The sequence below is a fragment of the Juglans microcarpa x Juglans regia genome, chromosome 8S (assembly GCF_004785595.1).
Source record: "Juglans microcarpa x Juglans regia isolate MS1-56 chromosome 8S, Jm3101_v1.0, whole genome shotgun sequence".
NCBI classification, from domain to species: Eukaryota; Viridiplantae; Streptophyta; class Magnoliopsida; order Fagales; family Juglandaceae; genus Juglans; species Juglans microcarpa x Juglans regia.
In genome coordinates, this window is record NC_054609.1 from 18,362,031 (window position 1) to 18,387,663 (window position 25,633).

A 25,633-nucleotide genomic window follows, 5' to 3' on the forward strand; every position below is an offset into this window, starting at 1 on the left:
TTAAAAAAAATTTTGATAAGTAATAAATTATTAAAATTAATTTTTTTAAAAAAAAAGTAAAAAAAATAAATTACAAACGAAGGAGACCTCTGGTCCTCAAGTCAACACTGTGATGACTTGAGCCAATGATCGGCCACCTCTAGCAGAAGAGAAGAGGTGGCCAATCTGACAAAATTAGATTATTTCAATCTATGACTACAAATATTCTCGTGGATTCTATGTCAATCTTTTGCTGAATTCAATAACTATGGTTATCTCTTGATTAAAAGATGAGGCCTTTTTTTATGAGGTATTTATGTGTAACTTCTTAGTTCGCTTAACATATTGCAAAATGAGTGATAATCATTAGAAGTAGTGTAATTTTCCCTTTTTCAAACAAGGCTTCTTGTTCTATATGTTTAATTATGTTGTCCAACATGACCTAGCTTATTGTAATCAACAAGGGAGCCCCATAGGTTTGGCAAATATATTGAATGGCTAGTAGATATTAGCAACATGATTAGACCTAGAATGTGTTCTTGGCTACGGTATAGGCCCTCACTCCATGCATTTTCCTATAAACTCTGATCAAAATCCTAGAGCCTATAAAATTGATCAACAACCACCCCTCCCCCACCCCGCGTGGGAGGCGGGCGGACACACGGGGTGGAGTTCTCACATGTTATCAACCACTCAAATTCTTGTTACTAATTGCCACCATCTCCATCATGAGTTTGGTAGACGCCGTTTGATCGTACAATGTTCACCTCCTCAAACTCATTATCATTTGGAAGCAACCAGGGAAGGAAAGTCAAAACGCTTACAGCTTAACTCAGGTCCAATCAGTAGACTCATATACCAAAATTAAAAAATACACAAAAGGCCAGTTAGCACACAAGAGATGCATAAAAATGAGAGATAGATCAAAGTAAGAGGGAGGGCTTCGGACAACTACATTTTATCAAGGTCAGTGCCACAACAACATCATTTTCAACCTGAAAAGGACACGATGCATCCATTGACAGTGTTACAGAAGCCCACACAATTAGAAACAGAAGCTTTTGGGGTCTCCCCAAAAAACAAGTTCTTGAATATAAAGCAGGAGAAAAAAAATCAAACAATAATAATGACTTTGAACCCTCTAATCCTCTTATACACTGCTTCACATCACGTGACCTATATACCTTCAATGCTTTCATATATGAATTCATTATCTTGATGACAATGCTAATCTGACATTATCACTTAAATATAAAATAGATTTATGATAATTATTTCTTGAACAATGGGATTCAATCAATGTAACATGTCTAATTATATCATCAATAAAATCCTTTTTTTACTGATAAAAGAATGAATTAATGTAACATAAAAGTAACAGTCCTAGAAAAAAAATGATAAATAGAAAATTTATATATACTTCATATTGCCTATCAGAAAAGTAGTGACATCCATGCCTGCTCTTCTAAGCTCAGTTTCCTTCAAATTGACTTTAAAAATGCTGCTATTCCACATCTAGGTTGTTGTACGTTTTTAAAACGAGATCATGTCACTTTACCATCGTTTTACATAATCTTCAAATGCTTAAATCACATTTCTTTATACAAACATATATAAGAACAAGTCTGATACTGATAGTCTCCAAGTTAAGATTATATTGAATATGAAAGAAAATCCATAACTCCAGCCAATACCAGGATACATGCTAATAGTTGGCTCCTCTAGGATGACAATTACATCAAGCAATTGCCTGCTCCTTACATTCCAATTACCGATAATATGTATGGATCAGTAGTTAGCTATATATGAGTTTGTTCTCATAACCATTACAGGACAGTCTACCAATTACCCCAATCGACAAAAATTAGGGATGCAAATACCATATTGATTGTGCTCCAATGCTTCTTTCCGATGATGAGGCAAACCTGTAGAACAACGTGTTTGGTGCAAGTTAGAAAAAGTCTGACATTGATTTTTTTTCAAAAACTAATAAACTAAAAATTTGAAAATTCTCAGAAATAATTTTTGAATTATTGTGTTCCGTAATAGACTTTCTCTCTAATGATTTCTATTTAGGAGTATACTTTCTTTATTTTTTTTTTTATAAGTAAAAATATATTTATATCAATAGGCGTAACCTAAGTGTATACAAGAGAGAACACCTAACCCATAATAGAAAGTCCCTAAATGAACATCACCCAAAGAGGGAGAAATTAGAAACCTATCCAATATACACCAAGCCCTATTGGGATAAAACACGCATTACCAAAGCAAAGCAAGTCACTGGAACTACCCCAACCCTTTGTCTCCCACACAATTAATACTCCACCCAATTTATCCTACGAGGATTGAGAAAGTCTTTATGACTTCCCTCTAGTCCTCCCTTTGCATCGTAGTTGATTGTCCAAGTAAGACGCTTTAACTCCCTACTCTTCTTAAATCTTGATTTTGTTTCAAGAGAGTGACCCACCTCAATTGCAGTGAGTAGTGCTATGAATTGGTCGTCAAATCCTGCACAAGTAATCCCCACACACTAATGTATCTCATTAACCTTTTGCAAAGCCCAAACTGATGATGATCCAGCTATATTGTTTAATGGAGGAAGAGATAACAAGGGGACAACATCTTCCCTAGACATAGTTCTCAACTGAACACTAGATCCTAAACATTCATCCTCGCAAGGCACCAATGACAAACCCATATTCAAATCATGTACCTCCTCAACAACTCCATTGATTCTCTCCAATGGTAAGGTCATGGTCACCATTGGAGATTCTGAGTTGGCGACAAGTCCCTTCACCTCTGGCGACCCTTTATGTGCAACTTCGACGGACCCTACATCTCCTTCAAAACTCAGCATTACACCATTTTCCTTCAACTTCAAAAGTGGGAGCCTTAGTTTTTTCGAGGAGAACACTGACCAAGGGTGTAACACCGACTATCAGTCTTTCCTGTGTCACCTGTGGCGAAGGGCATTCCATTATGGATGTCTCTACGCCAATACCCGACATAGAATCCACTCAAATAACCCAGTTTTCCTTTTGACCCGCACACTCTCCTAGATCTGGTTATAGAAGCAAGGCTGAATTTGATTTTCCATTACTTGAGTTTAAAGGATTGAGCCTATCTCAGGCTTGTTTCTTACGACCCTGTTGCCTCCAGCTGAAAGCAAGTCTATTTTTATAGACAAGAAAGCGATAGCTACCTTCAACTCGACAAGCCGACAAGCTGGGTTTCCATCTCCTTTAATGTATTGTGCATCACGATAAGCTGGTTCTGAGCTTGTGTGACTGCAGGTCACTTTCACAATTTCCCTCACTTAGAGTCACTGAAGCATGACCCTCCTTCAAAACTGCCGCATATGATCGCCTCACCACTGTGGTTGTGCTTGGGTCTTTTTGTATCAACTCCAGGTTGATATTCTCATGATCGGATGTCCTCTTCTGGCTTTCCTTCCTTGACCCATCAGCATGAAAGGAAAACAACTATCCTGCGTAATTCAACAACAAACTTCTCCCAACCCAGATCTTCATACCCTTCAGCAATGACTACAATACTCTGCTAGTATAAGATAGTAAGATACTCTATAATTCAACAAAAATAGTTTGAGTCAAGTTAAAATAAAGTTACCGTCAATTCATGAAAATACAACAATGGCGTGAAGAAAAGTTTGGGAGAGTTAGAAACTAATTTTCCCAAATCACTCTAGTGTACTCGGATGGCTCACACTATCTATCGTTTTTCTTCCTTCTCATAAATTTACACGTTCTTGTTTCTCCTCTCATCCGAATTGGGTGCCTTATCTTGTATACTTCCAGTGTACTCGGATCGCACCTCTTTGTGCTTTACTAAAGTTTTGACTTATAAAAACAAGAACTTTATAGGTTATCATAAAGATCACATCGCAAAAGGGTCATGAGATTCATGGATCAAATGATTCTCAAGGTCAAGATGCCTGTGCGCACGATGTATATGCATATATATATATATGTATGTGAAAGTATATTGGTTTTCTACGCCATCTAGGCCAAGGTCTTGATGCTAATTATATAACAAAATTAGCTATGCATAAGGGATCCCATTCTTCGCAATGGACATATAAGAAATCCCAAATATATGAATTGGTTACGTAGATTTTATGTCAAAATGCATTGAGTTTGTTCACACATTTTATTTAGAAATTTACTCTTAGCCTTCTTCTTAATTACCGACTGTCATAATCTGACATAAATAGTCATCAAAATCCTAATTTATGATTTCTTTTTCGGTTATTCTAAGGTGCTTGAAATCTTAAAAAAAAAAGCCTTTTCCTACACACCTTACTAGATATCATCTCTGTGCAATCGGCAATACTGTTGTCTCATTGCCCATAATCTAATGCGATAGTAAACTCACAGAACCGAACTCAAGCATTCCCCTTTTTCGATATATTTTCAACACCAAAACACTTTGGTTGCCGTGGTACAACAACCTTAAAAACCCCAGATTTTTTATTATATAGGTGTTTTGAGGGGTTCACAAAGGAAAAAATTGGACAACAGGGTGACTAGGGGTTTCATTGGCGAGCTCGAGCTTAGGCACCTCCATCCCCGACCATCCCGGACCTCCACTACCAAAAATCACGACAACTACTAAAACCCACAATCAAGGTAACAAACCAACATAGCTGAGTTACAATAGAGAGAAGAAGAGAGTGTCACTTGGGATGTATTGGCGAAGCGAGAGCGTCAGAATGCGAATGCGAACCGAACCATGATAATATGGCTAGGCGGGTTTGGAGTCACGAGCAATCCGACCGAGAAAGTGTCGACGATCTTGCACCAAATAATCCTAATCCCACTCTTTACGTCGAATCATTGATTCCATGATGATCAATAAGACTATTTGGTCAGACCCGATGGATTTTCTTCCCATATTTAAAAAAAAAAAAAATTAAATATGTCCTAAATATGGGATTGAATTGCTGGTTTGGGAAGTGAGAAGATATTTGGATTTTGTGAATAATAGTAAGATAATTTTTGAATAATAGTGAGATAGTTTGAGTTGAATATTTTTTAAGTTTTGAAAAATGAGAGAGAAAAAATTGAATAAAAAAATATTATAAATTTAAAATATTATAATAGTTTTATAATATTATTTTTATTTGAGGGTTTGAAAAAGTTAGAATTGTTTTTATTTTTTATTTAAAAGTTTGAAAAAGTTGTAATGATTAATTTGAAAATTTTGTGTTTAAATTATATTTGAAAATAAGATAGAATGAGATCAAATAAGATCAGATAAAAATTTTGTATCCGAGGCCCCAAACAAATTGTAAATAACAGTTACAACTAATCAATATGGTTCTTTATCTCCGAAAAAGCATATAATCCTTCGGTTATTAAATATTAAATCGTCCCATTAGTCCCTTAATTAAATCCTTTCTTAGTCGTCCTCTTCTTTTTTTTTAATTATTATTTCATTTTTTTTATCGATTTGTATAATTTTAGGACATAACAAATCATGCACACTCGTTTTAAAAAAAGTAAACAGACCTAATATCCACATAAAAATAAATAAATAAATAAAAAACTCATTTTTTAGTAATGGACCTTATTTCTTTTAAAGAAAGTGTGTGGAATTTGTAAATTTTAAAACTATATTTAATATTTTTTTAAAAAAATTTAAGAAGGTGAGCATTATTATTGTACGTTTTATCTTTTCAAATTGTTTTTGAACTTTATGTTTTTAATTATTTTTACATGTGACATGTTGTATCAGTAGTACTGTCTAGTAATTGAGTGACAAAATGATTGATTTAATCAATTTAATATATAGGTTTGAAGATAAGTAGTTAGCATGATCTGTTGGGCCTCAAGCTTTGGGTGACAATTGAGTTGTGGTCGTCAAATGTATAATCCTCAAATGTACAAGTTTCATGTAGACGTTTTATATATATATATATATATAAAGAAAAAAAAAAGTGAGTTTTATTATAAAAAAAAAATGTATAAAAATTCATTTTTTTCTTAATAGAATCCACTTTTTACAAAAGTTTGTGCATGTTAAATTAATTATTCCTATCATTACTCTTCAAAAAAATGGGGGCAAAAAGGCTTGAAAGCTACTGAAAAAGGACGTACGTGCTGGAGAAGAAACGGGAACATGCAAAGGTCATGGCATGCATATGCATACTGCATGGGCTTCGATCACCATAATTGTGTTGGGCACATGAGTGTCCATCATCTGGTCGTGGAGTTGCTGGCCTTCTCGGTTACCTTTTAATTTGTTATTTACTTGAGCTAGCTAGCTAGAAAATTTCACAATGTGAAACGTAAGTCAAAAGCAAACTTCTAACTTCTTTTATACAATCACATTTTAAAATGAGAATATTTAAATAAAATGATGGTGTTTTTTATAAGTTTTTTTTAATAAAAATGCCTCTTATTTAAAATATAAATGTATAAAGGATTGTAAAAAAAAATTTATCCGTCGTTTTTTCTAAGTGAAAACTATTAATTATAATGCTTTTTTCAATTCTAGCTTATCAATTATAATGAGTTTTTCTTAGTGTTTTTCCATTACCCGAGTGAGGTGTTGAGCCGTTGAATCGGACACAATCTGGGACAAAAGCTGGTTGAGAGAGGTGAGCGATGCTATAGCCGGTGGTTGTGCGGTCGGTGCTCATGCGTAAGAGCCGCTTGCGCAATGGAGGCTGGTGTCTATGCGAGAGCTAGGTGCTCGTGTCGTTTGGGCTCATGAAGCCAATGTATGTGGTGGGCATGCCATCTAGGCTCACACCGGTGCTCGTGGCGGGCGGTGGTGGCTGAGTTTTTATGTGTTTTTGTATTTTTTTTAGTACTGTTTCTTTTTGTAGTTTTTGTTTTTGTAATTAATAAAAAAAAATCGGATATTGGACTTGGTGTCCATAACAGCAGAGTCTCATACTCCTCCTCCCTAGGAGGATGGAAGGGGCGAGTGCTTCTCTTCTTTGAAAAAAGGGTCGTGTAGTTTTGTTTTTACAGAATGCTTTCTTTATTAGGAGAGAGTTTTTTAGAAGTTAAGATAATGTCCGTCACAAATAAATTTGTGTACGGGAGTGCCCTAGAGCAGATGCGTAGGTTGACTTATAGTTCGGGTTTTTCCTGTATTGATAAGTCGCAGCTATAATTTCGGTTTATTGAATGAAATGAAGTCTCTTTTCATTAAAAAAAAAAATTATAATGAGTCTCTCCACTTCTCTTTCCAATGAGACAGCTTTTGTAATGAAAAATCTCGTTTACAAGCATATTTATCAACACGCTAATATTGAGAGTATGTTATATCACTTCATGACATAGAAAAAAAAAAACACTAAAAGATGTTGATATATATATATAGTAACTTATAAATAGCAAAACTCTGTAATTCCATGCTCGAAGTTAGGTTCGCTTGACATTTTTCAAAGAATAAATTGAATCTAGTTGGAGGCGGAGATACTATCCAATGCAACTAGAAACTTGCAATTGGCCGGCGTGAGAGAAGGGAAAGGGAAATTGAACACACTGACCATATAAGACTGCATGGAAAAAAGGCCCACAACGTTTGTTGTGATCGATGAGAGTTACATGACATACCATACGTGATACGTCCGAATCATTGCATGTGGCGGCAAGCAGCTAGCTAAGACGACAACTCCGTCCACCAATATTGGAAACATCTTCTTAATTTGAATACATCGCACCAATATTATTGTTGGCCCTTTCTCATAGCTCTAAGCAAAACTTTTCATGAACTTATATAGATATAGATATATATACATATCATGCTTTTTTTTTAGAGCAATGCTACTCATCATCCCAACTTCCATCATCCTCTTATCATCCTATGATGTGTCATTAGATAATTAGAGATTATTTATTATATTTCACTTATAAACCTATCATCTAATGCTACGTCATGAGATGATGGGAGGATGATAAAAGTTAAGATGATGAATAGATTTTTTTCTTTTTTTATACTAGAAACTTCTCCGGCGAGTGTTTCAATCAGTTGTTACTACGTACATAGCAATTTAAGGAAGACTCAAAGCACATTTGGATCTATATATATTCTAACTAATGGAAAAACCGATATGATAATTAGAGTTGCTTGACATTATTATAAAGCTGGCAAGAACTTCTCCATTTCAATCATTGTCTAATCCTATTGATCACCACTTTTACTGCATACTCGATCAGGATATTTAATTACATGTTTTAATTTATATATTAATCAGAAAGTTATAATTGGATAAACTCTTGAATATATATTCTAGATGGATTTATTAATCTAGGTCAGTTTGATCTTATCCAAATGTCAATTCTAGAAAGGGGTGGCAGTTTATGTACAAAACCAGCTCCCAGACAGCTAGCTCATGTGGGTTTTTACCTCGTGATCTTACAGGTTTTACTAGAGATAGACAAACATGTTCTATTGTTTCCCTACCTTTCGTATGTTATTATGATAAAAATGAAAGGAAAACAATAGTACTACATGGACAAAAACAGGGAGCATTTTCAGTCATGATCTTTGATACTCATGTGGGTTATTTAGTTGGTGAAAATTACCAATCAAGAAGAAATATATTCAAATTTGGGTAGCTATGATGGATGCTTCACAGCAAGATCAGCACAAGGCCGACTGTAATGCTAGCTTATACAATATCAGCTCACTATACAAGAAAAATGAGTATTTAATACGAATTATTTTCGATGAAAATGATTATTTGTGACGAAAATAGACTCATTTTAACAAGAAACTTGCTACATATAAACATTTTTCTTATAGTAGTAAACTTTCTCGCATCATATATATATTGACTACTAATTAAAAAATGATGTTAGAATATAAATTAAATAATTTAATTTAATTTTTGCACATACTAATTCGTATATAGAAAGAGAACTGTTGACATGCATGCATGTTCTAGTTATTTATGTTTCTAAATATGGCAACAAACCTGCAGAGGGAGACATGTCCAAGCTTCCAACTGATCATCACATCTTCTTTCAGTTACATCTATCAGTCATCAAAACAGTTGCTAATTGCCACTAGGAAACTGAATATCCTCCTCATGTACATATAATAAACATGTTTCCTGGGACGTTGGTGATCCCTTTGCATTTTGCCTGCGCTAGGTTTCAAACTTCGCGCTTCTGTAATAATCTTTTGTGGACCCAAAACTTCACTTTCCATCGCTTGTATATTATGTTCATTCAGTAGCTGTAAAATGGGACTAGCTTCCACCTTTCGGCTAAAAGGGTACTTAAAGCAATTATGATTTTTCTTTTCTCAAACCTCGTTCTTCGATCGGCTCAAACCCTAACGTCTCATTTGTTTTCGTAAATAATATTTATTTTTATAGATAAAATAAGATGAATTGAGATTAAAATTAAAAGTTGAATAAAATATTATTAAAATATATATTTTTAATATTATTTTTATTTTAAAATTTAAAAAAATTAAATTGTTTATTTTATTTTGTGTAAGAATTTGAGAAAATTATAATGATTAGATAAGATGAGATGAATTAAAAAGAATTGTAAAAACAAACGAGGTAACGATCTTCTCCTTCTCCTTGGACCTGTTCTTCCGAAAGGTAATGATAGTACCCTTACACGTCCTTTACTACTGCTTTATTATTTGGTTTTTTATTTTCATTTTGCTATTTGAATCTGTATTAAAAATTTCATAATATGATATTCTTACATAATCTAGGAAAAAAATAAATTCAATCAACCAATGTATTCATGTAAATTAATTAAAAATAAATTCAATTTTATAAAAATTAACTCAAAAAATAAAAGAAAGTCAAGTTTTATAAAATTGAATTTATTTTTAATTAAATTACGTAATTATGTTAGTTGATTAAATTTATTTTCTTTTATATTATGAAAAAATGTCATATTCTGATATTTTTAATCCAATTTCAAGAAATAAAATAGAAAGAAAAAATTAAATAGTAAAATAATAGTAAATGAGAAGTAAGGATAATAATCATTACCCTTTTCGAAATTATTTATATATATTTGTGTAAAAAAGAAGGGTGCATGAGTTGTTGATCATTTGCCTCATATGATGAGCTAGCTAGCTAAAATAATTACCATAGATTAGGTAAAAAAATTTAAATCCGGCCAGTAAAAATAATAGCGATCACTTTATAAATTTGGTGATTGGAAATGTTTAATAATATTGGAGGTATTAGCAAAGGCCAGCTCAATTAACACAACTTCTTTTTTCCTAGTTTTGGTAAGAACCGAAAATGATAAAAAGCATCCAACTCTTAATTGACAGCTCGTTCTTTATCGGTTGAATCGAAAGTGTTGGAGATTTTCATCATCATGCAGTACTGCAGTGGAAAAACCATTATATGCATGTTGATCATGATTAATAAGAAATTATATAATCGGATCGTGAATGATGTAAAATATAGAATCAGAATTCGAATTCAGATCAGATTTCTGTTTTGTACTGTATTGTGAAATCACCACTCGTCTCGTATACTTAATGTGATGAGAAGAAGTGAATTTTATTATTTAATTTATATATGTTAACAAATCAAAATTGCATACTATAAGCTACAGAGTTAGAAGTAATTTTCTATTTAAATCCACCAAATATATTAATATAAGTGAAAGTCTAAGAACCTTATTTATATTATTAATATTAATTAATATTCCGGATGCGTGTGTGACATATTAAATCTGTACTCAAGACAAAACATAAAACTAGCTAGCTAGCTTTGACAATTCCAAAAGCACAAGGATAAAAGCTAGCCTAACTGCTATTGGCTGTCACAATTAGTTGGGTCAACGTACGGGCATTGCGTATGAGTTGGATTGAGGAAATTCTATTTAAAATAAATAAATAAAATGTGGTGCAGAATGTTCCAAGCCAATAGTACATGATGAATGTTCAACAAGTCGATACCACATTAGCTTGCAAAATAATTAATGGAAACATTATTATAAATATTTTATTTTCCTCCATCTATTTTCTATTCGTCCTATATCTATCAAGTTTTATAATTTTATCATTTAGAATAATAATATTGGATTAGAACGAAGTGGCCAGTTCAACTTCATGAGCACACCATAGAATTTTTTTTTTCTTTGGGGTCAACGATAGTGTTATATATATATATATATATATATATATATACATATATATATATATTATATGAGTTTTGCTGTCCATAAGTCATTATTCACTCCCACACTTCTTACTTGACAGTTTTTCTCTTTATTTTTTTATAGAGTATAAAGTATTTTTCATAGAATGTAAATGTGAGATAGTGAATAGTAATTAATAAAAAAAATTATTCATATTATATAATCGAGGGATACTTCCCATTATTATTTATAGAGAAAGAACATGTCAAGGCATAGGGGAAAGAGGAATATTGGTATTTATAATATCATTAAAGGTTTGTTGATCAAAGTTTTGAAATATGATAATTCACTACAAGAAAATTGTTTAGTTGTCACCAGTTATTTCCTATCAAAATAACTATTTCTTATTAAAATGAATCAATTTTCGTAAAAAATAGTCATCTTCGTCGCAAATAACTTATCATAAATACTTATTTTTTTTTGTAATGAATATTAGTCTTCTATATTGAGATGTAGTTGATATAAATAAGAGAGAGAGATAGATATATATCATGTGAAATATGGAAGTTTGAGATCTATCTATCTGGCGAACCTATGTCGATGACATCGATTGTTCTATTAGACCCCAAACCTCTATCTATGGGTCTCTCCTCAAATTCACCTACCATTCCTCAAAACATGCAATTATGGTAAGAATCCAAATTCTGAATGCCACGTATAATTGTGAGTTATGCTAATTATAAAAAACTGGTGTAGAACACACTAAACACTGTGAAATCTATTATATTTAGAAAAAAAAAGAAAATCTAAATACCAATATTCTTTTTAATTAAATAAACTAATGTGGCAAACTTCTACATAGTAATATTTTTGTTGCTATACAAAAAACAGTTTGCAAATAGCTAGACTTAGGTTCCGTTTAGATAGTGAAAGTATCTCATCTTATCTCATCTTATCATTACAACTTTTACAAATTCTCACACAAAATATAATAAACAATTTAACTTTTTCAAAATTTAAAATAATAATAATATTAAAAAATAATATTCTAATAATATTTTATTTAACTTTTAAATTTCATCTCATCTCAACTCATTATTCAAACGATACTTTATTCTAATTTACATGTTCATTAAATGAATTGAGAGAGAGAGATCATGAAGTCAATGGACATTTTATCTCAATATTATTTATTTGTGAACTTACACTCGTGTTTGTACAATGATGTCATTTTTTTTCATCCCAATCTTTTTATATCTTCCTTTTGTCTATAGATATATGAAGTGGTAGATAACTATATTATATTAATGGTTAAATCCAAAAAATAAAAATAAAAACTATTGAGTATTAAAATGAAGTTGTTCAAATTAGTTGAAAGGGTAAAAAGTGCCAGCTAGACAAGACAAAGAGATAATTGGTGCGTGCTAGCTAGAGAAGAGAATTTTCATGTAATGATGGTGACAGATGGTAATGCCAAAGTTCATAAAAGATAAGTTATGGAGTCTCCTACCGAATATTCTGAAGTACTATTTCATTCACAAGCTGGCCGGATCAGCAAAATGTTATAATTAGGATGAAAAAACATTACTTTTTTAATCGATCTATTTTCTTAGTGATTTAAAAAAAAATAATAGTTGTAGTCGTGAGTACATAAGCATCGTATAATTATTTTAAAAAAGTAAATAAATACGAGACTCACATGAAAAGAAATTAATTTTTTAACAGTAGATTCTATTTTTTTTCAAAACGCCTGCACAATGCTTACACACTTTACAACTATACGTAACATTACTCTTAAAAAAAACTAACATAATTTGGGAAAAATAGTACATCTCACTCTTTTTAAAATAAATGAGCGATATTTATACAATTTATGACTGTTTTTAGCATTACTCAAACGTGGGAGAAAACAGTTTTGTACGACTGGAGAAGAAAGATCATCCTAATCATGAACATAAATAAACGTGGGATGTTATATACATACATACATAACTAACATAACTAACGGTTGTGTAAGCTAATGGTTTGATTCAAAAGATTGTTGTAAAGGCCAAGCATCTCTAACTAAAATTCTAATTCCTTTTTAATTCTTAACTTAATAAAAGATCACTAGATATGTTTCAAAAAATAAAATAAAATAAAAAGACTAGATAAATTTTTGGCAGTTTGTATGGCAAATAACTTCTCTCCGGCTTTTAAGGGGGTTGGGGTTGTTTAAGGAAGTTAGGGATATATGAGAGTGATGAATGCATATAATTGTGGGACTGTGTATATATTATATGGTGTACATTTTTTTATTAGAAAAATAATATTTACGGTCTTGTGATATGTAAATTTTGTGCACTCATTTTAAAAAAATTAGATAAATCTAAAACTCATATGAGAAAATAATTTTTCTAATAGTAGAGTATTTTACTTTTTAAAAAAAAACTACATGAGATTTGCATACATTATGATTGTATCTTACATTATCTGTTATATGGACGATGCTATGTCCACCGCTCCCAGCTCTCGTTGAGAACTACCATTAGGTATAATTCATCTTTTTTGTTTTGTTGTTTTTTTTTTACATGTATTTTTTAACACTTTTAAATATTTTTTTAAAAAAATACAATATTATTAAAAAATACTTCTTTAATCACTAAGTAAAAGAAAAATTAAAAAATAAAATAAAAAATTTCAATAATAACACTGGACGATAAAAACCAAATATGAGAGTATCATTTTCTTTAAAAGATTATAAAAAAATAAGGCACTATAGTCATTACTGGTAGCTTCCTGGGAGCCACCACTAGTTATTTTGGTGTGTTTTGTTTTTTGCTTTTTTTTTTATATGTATTTTTTAACACTTCTAAAATTTTTTTAAAAAAACAATCAATATTATTAAAAAATACTTCTTTAATTACAAAATAAAAAATAAAAAACAAAAGAACAAGCGAGTGGTGTGACTAGCATTATTCCTTTTATATTGTTATTCTCGATGTTCAAAAGCCTCTTATACCGGTAGATAGGATGTGAGGTTATTGATAACGTTGAATATAAATGAGAAGTTATCCTTTAATATTTTTTTGGGAATGTACCAAATAAACTCTCTTCGGATTTACATAATCTATTGTGGCTTTACGCCTTGGATTATTTTGAAAGTTAAAATCTAACTAAATGACTGTTATTAGTAGCAATATCCTTTAGTCATTGGAAATTTCATAAAAATAAATTCATAAATTATCGTGATTTAATGAATATATTATATAAAATTATAATAATTTATAAATTTAATATATAATACTAAATATAATAATGGATTGTGTAAGCATAATATACTTTTTTTAAAAAAGAATGAGATTTAATTTTTTATTTGATTTTTATATTTATTAACTTTTTTTAAAAAATGTATAATTACAAATATCCAAAAAATAACTCCAATAGGTTAAATTTTTATTTTTAAAAAATATAAAATAATATAACTAAGAGGTTGGACTCAAATTTAAAAAAGAAAAAAAGTAATTTATTTTCAATTTATTTGTTGTAAAAGAGTGATTTAAGTTAAGTAAGCGAGTAGGTGGGCGCGAAAAGAACGTCGTCGTCCTTTGACTGTCTTTCTCTCCCTCCCAAAGTCCCAACTGATTCAAACCGTTTTTCTTTTTCAATTTTATTTTATTTTTAATTTTCCTATAAGTCTTATCTATCGCCTGCTCCTTCCTCCTCTCTGTATCATATAGAATATACTCTCCGCCGGAAAACCTAATTCTCGACCAAAGCCAGGCGATTCTTCCAAAATCTTCGGCGATCCGCTGATCCCTGTTCGTGTCGTTCCGATCCTAATCTCGAAGAGATCCAATTCTTTAATATTATTGGTAATTTTTTGGTGGTTTGGTTTTTTTTGGATGAATATGCTATTGGAGCGTTTCGGATTTCGAAGTTGGAGGAGACTGTGCGCATAGGTTCTTTGATTTGGTAAAGGTGAGAAAATAATTTCTTTCTTGAATTTGAAATCTCAGTTTGTTCTGATTCCTCCTACAGATGGAGATCGCTTTGATGTTATCAATTTGAAGTGAAAAACAACTAATTAAAAGTTATTGATCTGATTTCACCGGTTTTGTTCTGAATTTTCCATATTTTTCTTTTTCGGATTGAATTGTGAAAAATATAATCGACTAAAAACAATTATTCTTTTATTTAAAGATGTCAGAATATATTTTTGTTTCTGTTTTGGAAATAATATATCTGAAAGTTTTATCAGAGAGAGTCAATGAACTCTCTCTCTCTCTCTCTCAGTGGTACACTGTAAGCGTGTCTTCAAAACAAGAGTCAGAGAACCTGTCAAGCACATCAGAATTCAGAAAACTCTTGGTTTTACCTTCGTTTCATCGATTTCCGTTCCTAAATCTCGCAGTCGGGCAATTCGTTAAAAAAAAAAAAAAAATCTTGTCGATCTGTGTTATGAACTTATGGTACTTGTCTTGAGTTAATCAAATCATGCAAATATACGAATATCGATGGTCTTATTTATCATTTTTAATGTTATTTTTTTGCTTAAATTGTTTTCTTTAATTGCAATTCTGTGCTTTTTCGTTTGGATTTTAAATTCATGGGGATGAACAATGATCTTCCTTGCACGTGGGCTTCCATTGTCTCTTTCCATTTCCCTAAGAACACTAGCACCTGCAAGGATGCAAACTTGCAAGTTCAAAACTTCTATTCTGCTACTCAAAGAATACAAACAAAATACATAACTCACGGATTTTGTCTTAAAAAAAGGAAGAAATATATTTTGTTCCTAAATACTAATTAATAATTAGTAAAGTAATTTAGCAATTCATCATCACTGAGAGTAATAGTTGATCACTATAAGATAATTGTGTGTTTCTTCTTATAAAATGAGTGAGGAAAAGTAGGAGATTTGTTTTTAGTTTCCTTTTGTTTTTCTCATTTTGGGTGCAAGTTTTGAAATCATTTTCATTGAATTGATTTGGCGTCGTGTTGTGTTGCGTTGTGTTTTGAGTGAAAACCCATTTTCCAGCCCAGCCGACCATGGCACTCCCGTGAGAGAGACAAAAGGAAAAACAAAATTATTAATAAAAGAATCACCCTCCTTATCCTGCGCACCCCTGGCCTTCCATCTCATTTCGTACACCCACTACTACCTCAGTCTACTCCCTGGTCTCCTCAATTTCCCAAGGGGACCCCTCCCCTGCAAATTCAAACCTCTGATGGTAACCGTCACTGCACGTTGTAGCACTCTCCGCAAATTTTGTGACCCCGTTTGTATCTTATGTTGCTCTCTCACTCTTTAACCGCTTTGTCACGCCCTGATCTGCTTGGATTTGGGCTTATTTTGATGAAGGAACAAGACCCATTTGCGTTTATTAGCTGTGATTCTCGAACTCATTCTCTTTCAGATCTGGGTCTCTGTAAAGATGTATGCTTTTGAATTTTGCGTTTATTAGTATCTTTCTTGCTTTTGATTGTGCATGGGTGGCAGATTGATTGCAGAGAAAAGGATCTTTCTTTTTGAGCAGCCGGTGTTATTCTTTTGAATTTTGAGGTACATGAATGCCGAGGCTGTCGAGTATGGTTTAGTTATGTGAAGATTTGTTTCAATGTGGTCTAATTTGTTTAGCGTGGATGGATATATATGAGTCACATCAAGCATTGCGGAAGCTCACGTCGGTGGACACATCAAGACCACCGTTGGTTCCGGCTGAAAAGAATAATGCAGTCACCGCCCGCCGATCTCGGACGAGGGATGTTAGTTCTAGGTACAAGTCACCATCTCCTGCAAGGCCTGCCACACCCCGGCGTTGCCCTTCTCCAAACCTCACTAGAACATTGTCTACAACCCCCTCCTCCCCTTTGGTACATAAGAGAGCCCAATCTGCCGAGAGGAAGCGGCCCTCTACACCACCTTCCCCATCTCGGCCATCCACACCGGTCCATGACTCGGCAGTTGATATACAATTGTCATCCAGAAGGACAGGGAATGGTCGGTCACCAGAGAGTTTATGGCCTTCCACGATGCGTAGTTTGAGCGTTTCATTTCAGTCTGATAGCATATCAATTCCTATTGGTAAGAAGGAAAAACCGGTAAATGCTTCTTCAGACCGTGCTCTCCGGCCGTCATTAAACGTGGCACATAAGCAGGCAGAAACACCTATTGTTCCACGCAAACCTACACCGGAGAGGAAAAGGAGTCCTCTTAAAGGAAAGAATGTGCCTGATCAGTCGGAGAATTCTAGACCAGTCGAAGGTTTACATACCCGATTGATAGATCAGCATCGATGGCCAAGTAGAATAGGTGGGAAGGTATCTTCCAATTCGTTGACTAAAAGTGTGGATCTTGGTGACAGAACCGTCAGGGCTTTAAGCACCCCAGTTCTGGGAACTGGACCATCTGTGCTGAGGAGAACACCGACATCTGATGATATAGGTAAACCGTTAAAAAGATCTACTAGTGATGTCACAAGACTATTATCACTTGATGGGAGTGCTGGAGTAGGATTGGAGGTGAATTCAAATGATGATAACCCACTGCAGGTATTTGGACTTCACAAGTCTCTTTCTACAAGTTTATCGGAGAGAATAAGATCAATCACGCCTGCTGTAAGATCTCAGTCTTTGCCTAGTTCTAGATCACAGCCACCATCTCCTTGTAGGACATCAGTGGTGTCGTCCTCATTTAGTAGAGGTGTCAGTCCATCGCGGTCAAGACCATCAACTCCTCCTGGTGGGATTATTCCATCTCGGATTCGGTCATCCAATTCTTCTACTCAATCCAACAGTACTACGTCTGTGCTCAGTTTTATTGCGGATGTTAAAAAAGGAAAAAAAGGTACAAGCTACATAGAAGATGCTCATCAGCTGCGGCTGCTATACAATAGATTTTTGCAATGGCGATTTGCAAATGCACGGGCAGAGGCTGTACTTCATATTCAGAAAGTAATAGCAGAGGTAAAAATTATGATCTCTGTGGGATTAACAAACTTTTATTTATGTATGATGCAGGTCATCTGATTTTTCCATATGTTTTATTTGCCTATATTTGTTATCTGTATTCAAGTATCATATCTAGGTATTGAAAGATAATTTTGACAACTTATACTGGTACACACATACAAAGTCACATATATGTATACACACTTGCGCTCACACATATTTGCTTCATATTCTCTTGGTCAATGACTTGCAGTCCATAATGGTTCACGTGCACTCACGCTGTGTTTGTGTGTGTGTGTGTAAAATCAAAAGAAGACAATACCATGTTATTATTGTTTGGAGAAATATCGTAGTTACAGCTTACAATTCCTTGGTGGTTACAAGAGATATAGCATAAAGCCCAAAATCAAGATATAATATTAGCAAAGAACCTACAAAACAATCCATTACAAACAAGATTATTGGATAACAGTAATGGGAGAATTTAAGCCAAAATACCACAACAACATGAATATAACACCTAACCCCGAACTCCACACTCATATTCCTTCCACTGCGACTGGGGGATAGACATCCATCAACCACCAAAAGTCCCCCCCATCTCCCTTTGAATTTCATGTTGAGATATAATTTCCAACTCCTGAGTAACACCCCTTGCACCAATTTTTCCCAAAGTAGAAGCCACTTAGTTTACCTCCCTAAATACATCCCATATGAACTGTGAGATTGCTACCAACAAATAAATTCTTCTCCCAAATGTCCCTGGTCACCTAGGGCATACACCCACTTCCTTTCCATGAATTAATCACTGATGAATTGGACTCAAGTTGACTCTCTCTCAAGTTCAACTTCATGTAAAGTTGCAAACCACCTCAAATAACTCTTACTTCCACCATGGTATTAGTACCTTCACCATAACATGATGAAAAACCAGCTTCAAATTTTCCTTAAGCATATCTAATCACCCCACCCCTCTACAATTCACCAGAACAAAGTACATTCCACATCCGAGACTACGCAGCAATCACATTTTGAGGCCATCTGGATATTAATCTGTTGTATTCTTCTATTAAAATCCAAAAAAGTAAATTAAGCTTTCCACATCAAAACAGAAATTTTGGTAGGGGCAAGTCTGCTCGACACCCATTTTCTTCAAATCGGTTGCCTATGCGACCTGATGTTATGCCAAGCAGATTTGATGAAAAAAATGCCATTGGTAGCTGCAGTCCAAACTGGTTGATCCTTTCCCTCCCTAATCCAAAAATACTTTGTCATGATCATTTCAGTAAGCTCCTCCCTAACTAGTTATTGGAGATGGGGTTCATTCCATCCATTAGGACACGAGATTTTAATGACCTGAATTTCCTTCTGCCTGTTGATATTATCCCTTTTATCTGCAAGAATTTCCAAACCGACCAGTTTTTCAAACCAATAGGACACATGCCCTTTCATGATGAAAGAAAAAAAAAACCGTTGGAATATATGACATTTGTGCTGAATGGTTTTATCAAATATGTTTTACTAGTCACTGAAATGCTTTCAATGCTAGTTATGTAGTGCCATATCATCTTCATTTGTTAAGCATTGATTTTAATGCTGAATACTATTCTCTTTCATATCATATGTTAAACATTTTTTATAAGTATGTGTTAACATTTATCTAAAAACTCTGTTTGATGGTGCAGAGAACTCTATTTAACGTTCAGAACACTATGCTAGATCTGTGGGATTCAGTAATCATGAAAAGGATCAATCTCCAACAACTGAAGCTAGATCTAAAGCTGAACTCAATTTTGAATGATCAAGTACTGCCTCTTGCTCTGTTTGGTTTTATCATGTTATTAAAAGCTTATATTCAATCCAATAGACCACTTTTTTATTGTAATTTGTGTCGCAAGCATTATAATTTTTAGTTCTTTATTATGTTCTTTTCAAAAGACACAACACACACCATGACACGGGGAGAGTATATTTTTTCGTGTTTTTACATAAAAGCATGGGATATCGTTGTGGACAGTCAACACCTAGGGGTTGCCTCAAGTGGTAAAGGTGGTGTGCTCCCTCTAAGATCCAAGGTTTGAATCCCACTGGGTGTAAACAATCTCTAGAGGCCATCGGATTGGGGGATTTTCCCCTTGAATTACTAGAGGTGTGCTTGCAGGAAATTTCTTGCCGAGGGCCTATGCAAACATAATGGATTAGTCAGGACACTGTTCCTGGACACCCGGTGCCAATAAAAGTGGACAATCCACTCTTTACTTACGTATATACTAGCAGAATCAAAACCACACAGCTAGAACCTTTCCTCATTTTACAAGATATGAAGAGACTGTAAGCCAATAAGATGAAGTTAGCAAAATTAGTGTTGAAGTTGCCTACCAGTCCTTAATGCAAGAAATAGGGGTGTAATTTTAAACCGGAAAACCGGTCCGGACCGGACCGGACCGGACCGGTTTTACCGGTTTTGAACCGGTCCGGTCCGGGACCGGTTCCAAAAATCCTAAAATCGGCCGGTTCCGGTCCGGTTCCGGTTTTAAGATTTTTGGAACCGGACCGGTTCATAAAAAAATATACAAAAAAAAATATTTTTATATATAAGTTATTAAGTTTTATACAATATATTTTATATATATATATTAATATATAAAACTATAAATTTATATGTGAAATTTTTATATATAATATATATAATTATATATATTCATATATGAAATAATTTCATATTATAATTTATAAATTATTACATTAAATGTTAATACTAATATATAAGTTTATAAATAATACTAATAGTCTAATATAGACTATAGTTATACTTATAAATTTATAATTAATACTAAAAGATTTTACTAAAAGTTTATAACTAATACTAATATTAAATATATAGTTTATAACTAATACTAATATATAACTTATAACTATACTAATAGTCTAATATTAATACTATTATATAGATTTTTAGTAAAGCAATTTTTTGGAGTGAATCAGATTTTTTAGTAAAACAGATTTTTTATAGTAAAACAGATTTTTTGTAGTAAAACAGATTTTTTATTGAAGTAATTTTTAGTAAAGCAGATTTTTTTATTTAAAGTTAAAACAGATTTTTTGTAATAACAGTTTGTAAAACAGATTTTTTTTAAATCAGTTTTTTTATTTTATAAACAAATTTTTAATGACAAACTATGAAATTTACATTTTTAAAAAACCGGAAAACCGGACCGGACCGGACCGGAAACCGGTAAAACCAAAAGTACCGGTTTAGGAGGATAACCGGTGCGTAATCGGTTCTGGAAAATACAAAACCGGTACATACCGGTTCGGTCTTAGATTTTGTTCAAAACCGGACCGGACCGGACCGGTTACACCCCTAGCAAGAAAGTTTTAGTTGTACAAGATACATAGAGATTAGATGTATTAAGATCTCACCCAGATTTGACACGTTCAAAATCATGATCTGATCCTGAATAAACAACGGGAGTCATATCCATTAGATTTGCCAAATTAACTCAGGCCTTAGGGCTCATATCATGGGAAAAAAAAAACATCTAAGCACAGATCTTCTTTTTTTTTTTATTTTTATACAACCTCTAAGTACAGATCTTATGGAATAGGAACTATGGAAAAGTTCCATTAGAAGAAAAGATGGCTTAACGTTCTCTTGAAGACACTCTTGAGGACACAATCTTACCTTTTTCATGTTATCTCTGATTCTGATTGGGATGGACTGAATTCACTTGTTTGAGCATGCAAGATTAAGTACCTGATCTCAACAAATGCCTTTTCTAAGTGCTCGAATGTACAATGATTGATTCAGATGGTCTACCTCGATGATTGGGCTCTAATTGAAAGAAATCATATTGATTCTTTATCTGGGGCGGTGGAAGATTTAGAGGCAAGCACTCTTCGTCTTCCAGTAACTTCAGGGGCATGGGTATGTCAAGGTCATAAAAATTCATTTGCATTTGATTTGTGGGAAGAGTGCTCTTTGCCCTCATTTTTGGCTTTTTACTTTTACAGGCAGATATTGAATCTTTGGAGGCTGCTATTTGCTCAGCTGTTGATGTGATGCAGGCGATGGGAACCTCTATAGGCTCTATGCTCTCAAGGGTGAGATTTTTTTTGTTGTGATTTTATCTTGCTTATACTGGGCATGTGCATTGTAGAAATATATTTAGCTGCCCCCACTTCTCTTTGTTTCTCAACTAGTTTCATTTTCACTCGAGTGGTTTGTCCTATATGTGTGCAGGATAATGTGTAGTTTGAAAAATAGTAACAATATTATGCACAAAATTTTTTATGCGTCTCACGCTGCGTCTTTTTTCTTCCAAAAAAGTTTGTATGTTGGGGGTAATGTAGTCAGAAGAGAAAGCCAGTGGACGAGATCTTCATTTTCTTGCCATCTTCATGGTCTTCTAGGATGAGAGCACACGTGTCTAATTATATTTAAGCTTTTCATACACATTTTGAGTTTTAGGACTGTGCTGCTCCAATTTCTGTTTTCCTCCATTTTTTTAAACCTGAGACCTACCCCAACAGCATTTCATACTTTTACCACTTGAGCAACGCCTAAGCAGCCAGACGTGCTACCCCAATGTTTACAAGTAATGCTGACTATTGTCTTAATACATGCTTTCTTTTTTTGATAAGCAAAAAGATTATATTAATAGGAATAGGCATAGCCCAAGTACACAAGAAGTACACAAGGCGTAACACCTAATTAAGAGGAAGGGATAGATTCAAGAAAATCATGAAAATAATCAATGGGTCTAGCTCATAGGAATAAAGTATTAACAAAGAACAATCTAATCTCCTCCAGTGAGCGTTCCCTACCTTTAAAATTCCTATCATTCCGTTCCTCCCATGTGACAGTTGGAATACAAATAGGAACCATCTTCCACAAAGTTGTAATTTGGGAATAGCGCCAATATTCCTCCAGCTGGCCAGAAGCTCGACCACACTAGCAGGCATAACCCAGGCTAGCTCCAATCTTCTAACAACACGATCCCATAATGCCCTGGCAACCTCACAGTGGAGTAGCAGAGGATCCATCCTCTTCACTCTTTCTGTTCATACAACACCAGTCAATAACAATCACCCGGCGTTTCTGTCGGGACATCCTACAGAAATGCCTCATATAAAAAAAAATTAATACGCTTTATTTCCGATAACTTTGCACAATGCTTAATTCTGGATGCTCAATACTACCTCTTAAATTCATGTGTTGTAGGTGGAGGGCATGAACAGTCTGGTTTCTGAACTTGCTGTCATGGCAGCACAGGAGAAAGCTTCGATTGACGAATGTGAAGTACTGTTGACTTCAATGGCAGCTATGCAGGTGAGACAATGATATAAGCTTTCTGGCACAAAAATGCCACTTGTTTTGTAGTGAAAAGATTATTTCCACTGTTTTATTTTAAAATTGCAATATTACACTCGAATGCTTTCAAAAATCAAATTTAGCGTTTTAAGACCTCATTTCTGAAAATCACACCTGAAGATTCTGATGGCGTTGAATGATTATTTTAAATTTAACACTTGGACTCATGAGATTGGCAGCTTGTTTATGGCTTATTTTGCCTTCTTTCAAGCAAGTTTAACTTTCTTCTAGTGGATATCTTGTTACACTTTACCTCTCTGTTTGCTCTTGATTGTTTTTCACTTTTGGAAACTTCAAATATTTACATCTTTGGAGAGAATAAGAAGGCAGGGTGGAGATAGGAGCGGTCCAGGGTTTCTGACTTTAAGGACTCTTTCTACTGATTTTGTTTCTTCTCTTTTTTCTCCTAGACTCACAATATTTTAATCCAAGACCAATTCCACCTAGCCCTTTTTATCGTGAACCTAGGTTGAGGATTTATGTCAAACTGTCAACTGATTACATGGTGTGCAGACCATGCACCCATTTGAAAATTATTTGTACCTGAAGAATTCGTGTTGTGAGAGATTTGATTGGTAGGTAGCAAAAAACCCCCTTCCCATCAATCCCCCGCGCTCTTTATTTTTATATAAAGCAAAAAGAAATGACCAAGAGGTAGAAGAACTACCCAAAACCAAGGAAGCATGGGATATGGGAGAAAGGACTAAATTTAAAAACAACAAAAAACAAAATTTTTTTCTCAGAAGCCATGGAATACTGTTTTATGCAAACGATGTGATCTAAAAGTTTTGAACTGTTTTATGCTAGCGATGTGATCTAAAAAGTGTTGAACATATATCATCTTGGAAATGGTGGATCAGGTCTGGCCGGTCCAAACTCAGTTTCTCACCGGTTTTGCAACTGCAAAACATGTATTATAGTTTTACTTCTTGTGTGGTAGAATGCCTGTCAGTATGTTATGTAAAAGGGTAGTTTACAACATAGTCGTTTACTCGTTATAGCTTAACTTTCCAATAATTTAGGCATTCAAAATATTAGTTGCTTGGGGGCAATTAATGCCTCCTGTGAGTTTCTTCATTTCTCTCCCCATGTCCATAACCTCGTCATGTAGCAGTTCAGGTCTTCAAATCTCCAAATCTTGTCCTGGGAATTTCATTCTGCACCTATTGTGAATTTAGTAAAACTTGTAGCTTGAATTATTTCTGGTGCTTTTAAAAACATGTTGTACTTGTTCCTCAACAATTCACTCATTGCATAATTTCCGAGTATTTTGGATTGAAGCAGGTAGAGGAACACAGCCTTCAAACAAATCTCATACAATTGGAACAAGATTTGGAGAAGGGTAAGCATCCAATCTTGGCAATCAAGACACCCCCATGACCCTGACCAGCTGCTAAGCTAAAAACAACTTACCAGTTCGTCACCTCAGCAGATTCAAGTCACCATCTGCTCGGTTCAACGTGAATGTAAATTATTTTTTATTTTTTCCTTTCTTAAATTTTTGGTGAGAAATCTATTATGTTTTTTCTCATATTTTTTTTCCCTATTTTCCCTATTACGATCCTTCCACTTGTAATGTTTGTATAATGAAAATGAAGAGAAAATGCAAAGGAAGTGAAAAAAAAAATGGAAATTTACAGTAAAAGTAAAGTTGTAAAGAGTGAAAATAGAGCTGAAAGTGTTACATAGTTCAAATTTTGATAAGCAAGCACAATGGATTTGCACTTGCACATCTTTTTTAAGAGATCGTAAGTCTCACTCTATGAGTCTATACATCTTTTTCTAGTTTATTTAAACACTATATATATTTGTCTCCCTCTACCAATCTTTTTATTATTATTATTTAATTAAATATTCTTCTTTCTTTTCTTTTATTATTTGTTCTTTACTTTTGTATTCTTTTCAGAAATACAAAACATCGATGTTTTATATATAAAAGATTAAAAAAATCATATCTAGCCTGACGACGTATGTCAGTATATACTGGCTAAGATAGTGATAGAGTTACTACCCTATTACTATCCATTTACCACTCATAGTTCATTTCAAGTTTTTTATTTTTCTATCATTTTTTTAAGTATTTTTTTAACATCCTTAATCATTAAGAAAAAATTAAAAAAATATATAATTTTAGTAATAGTCACTTCCTTAACCATTAAGGAAAATAAAAAAAATTAAAAATAATCAAATATAAAATGAGTAGTAGGAAGATAGTAACCCTATCATTTTCTTACTGGCT

The 25,633-nt window shown here is 33.5% G+C and overlaps 1 protein-coding gene across 1 annotated transcript; it reads left to right on the forward strand.

The window, feature by feature from the left end:
- Positions 1–14,698: 14,698 nt before the first annotated feature.
- LOC121243928 (AUGMIN subunit 8-like) lies at positions 14,699–25,120 on the forward strand. The gene is made up of 7 exons (XM_041141991.1): positions 14,699–15,047; positions 16,570–18,035; positions 19,706–19,825; positions 21,832–21,948; positions 22,035–22,124; positions 23,245–23,352; positions 24,679–25,120. Exons 2-7 carry the CDS (start codon positions 16,713–16,715, stop codon positions 24,772–24,774), a joined length of 1,854 nt encoding a protein of 617 aa, XP_040997925.1. The 5' UTR covers positions 14,699–15,047; positions 16,570–16,712; the 3' UTR covers positions 24,775–25,120.
- The last annotated feature ends 513 nt before the right edge of the window (positions 25,121–25,633 follow it).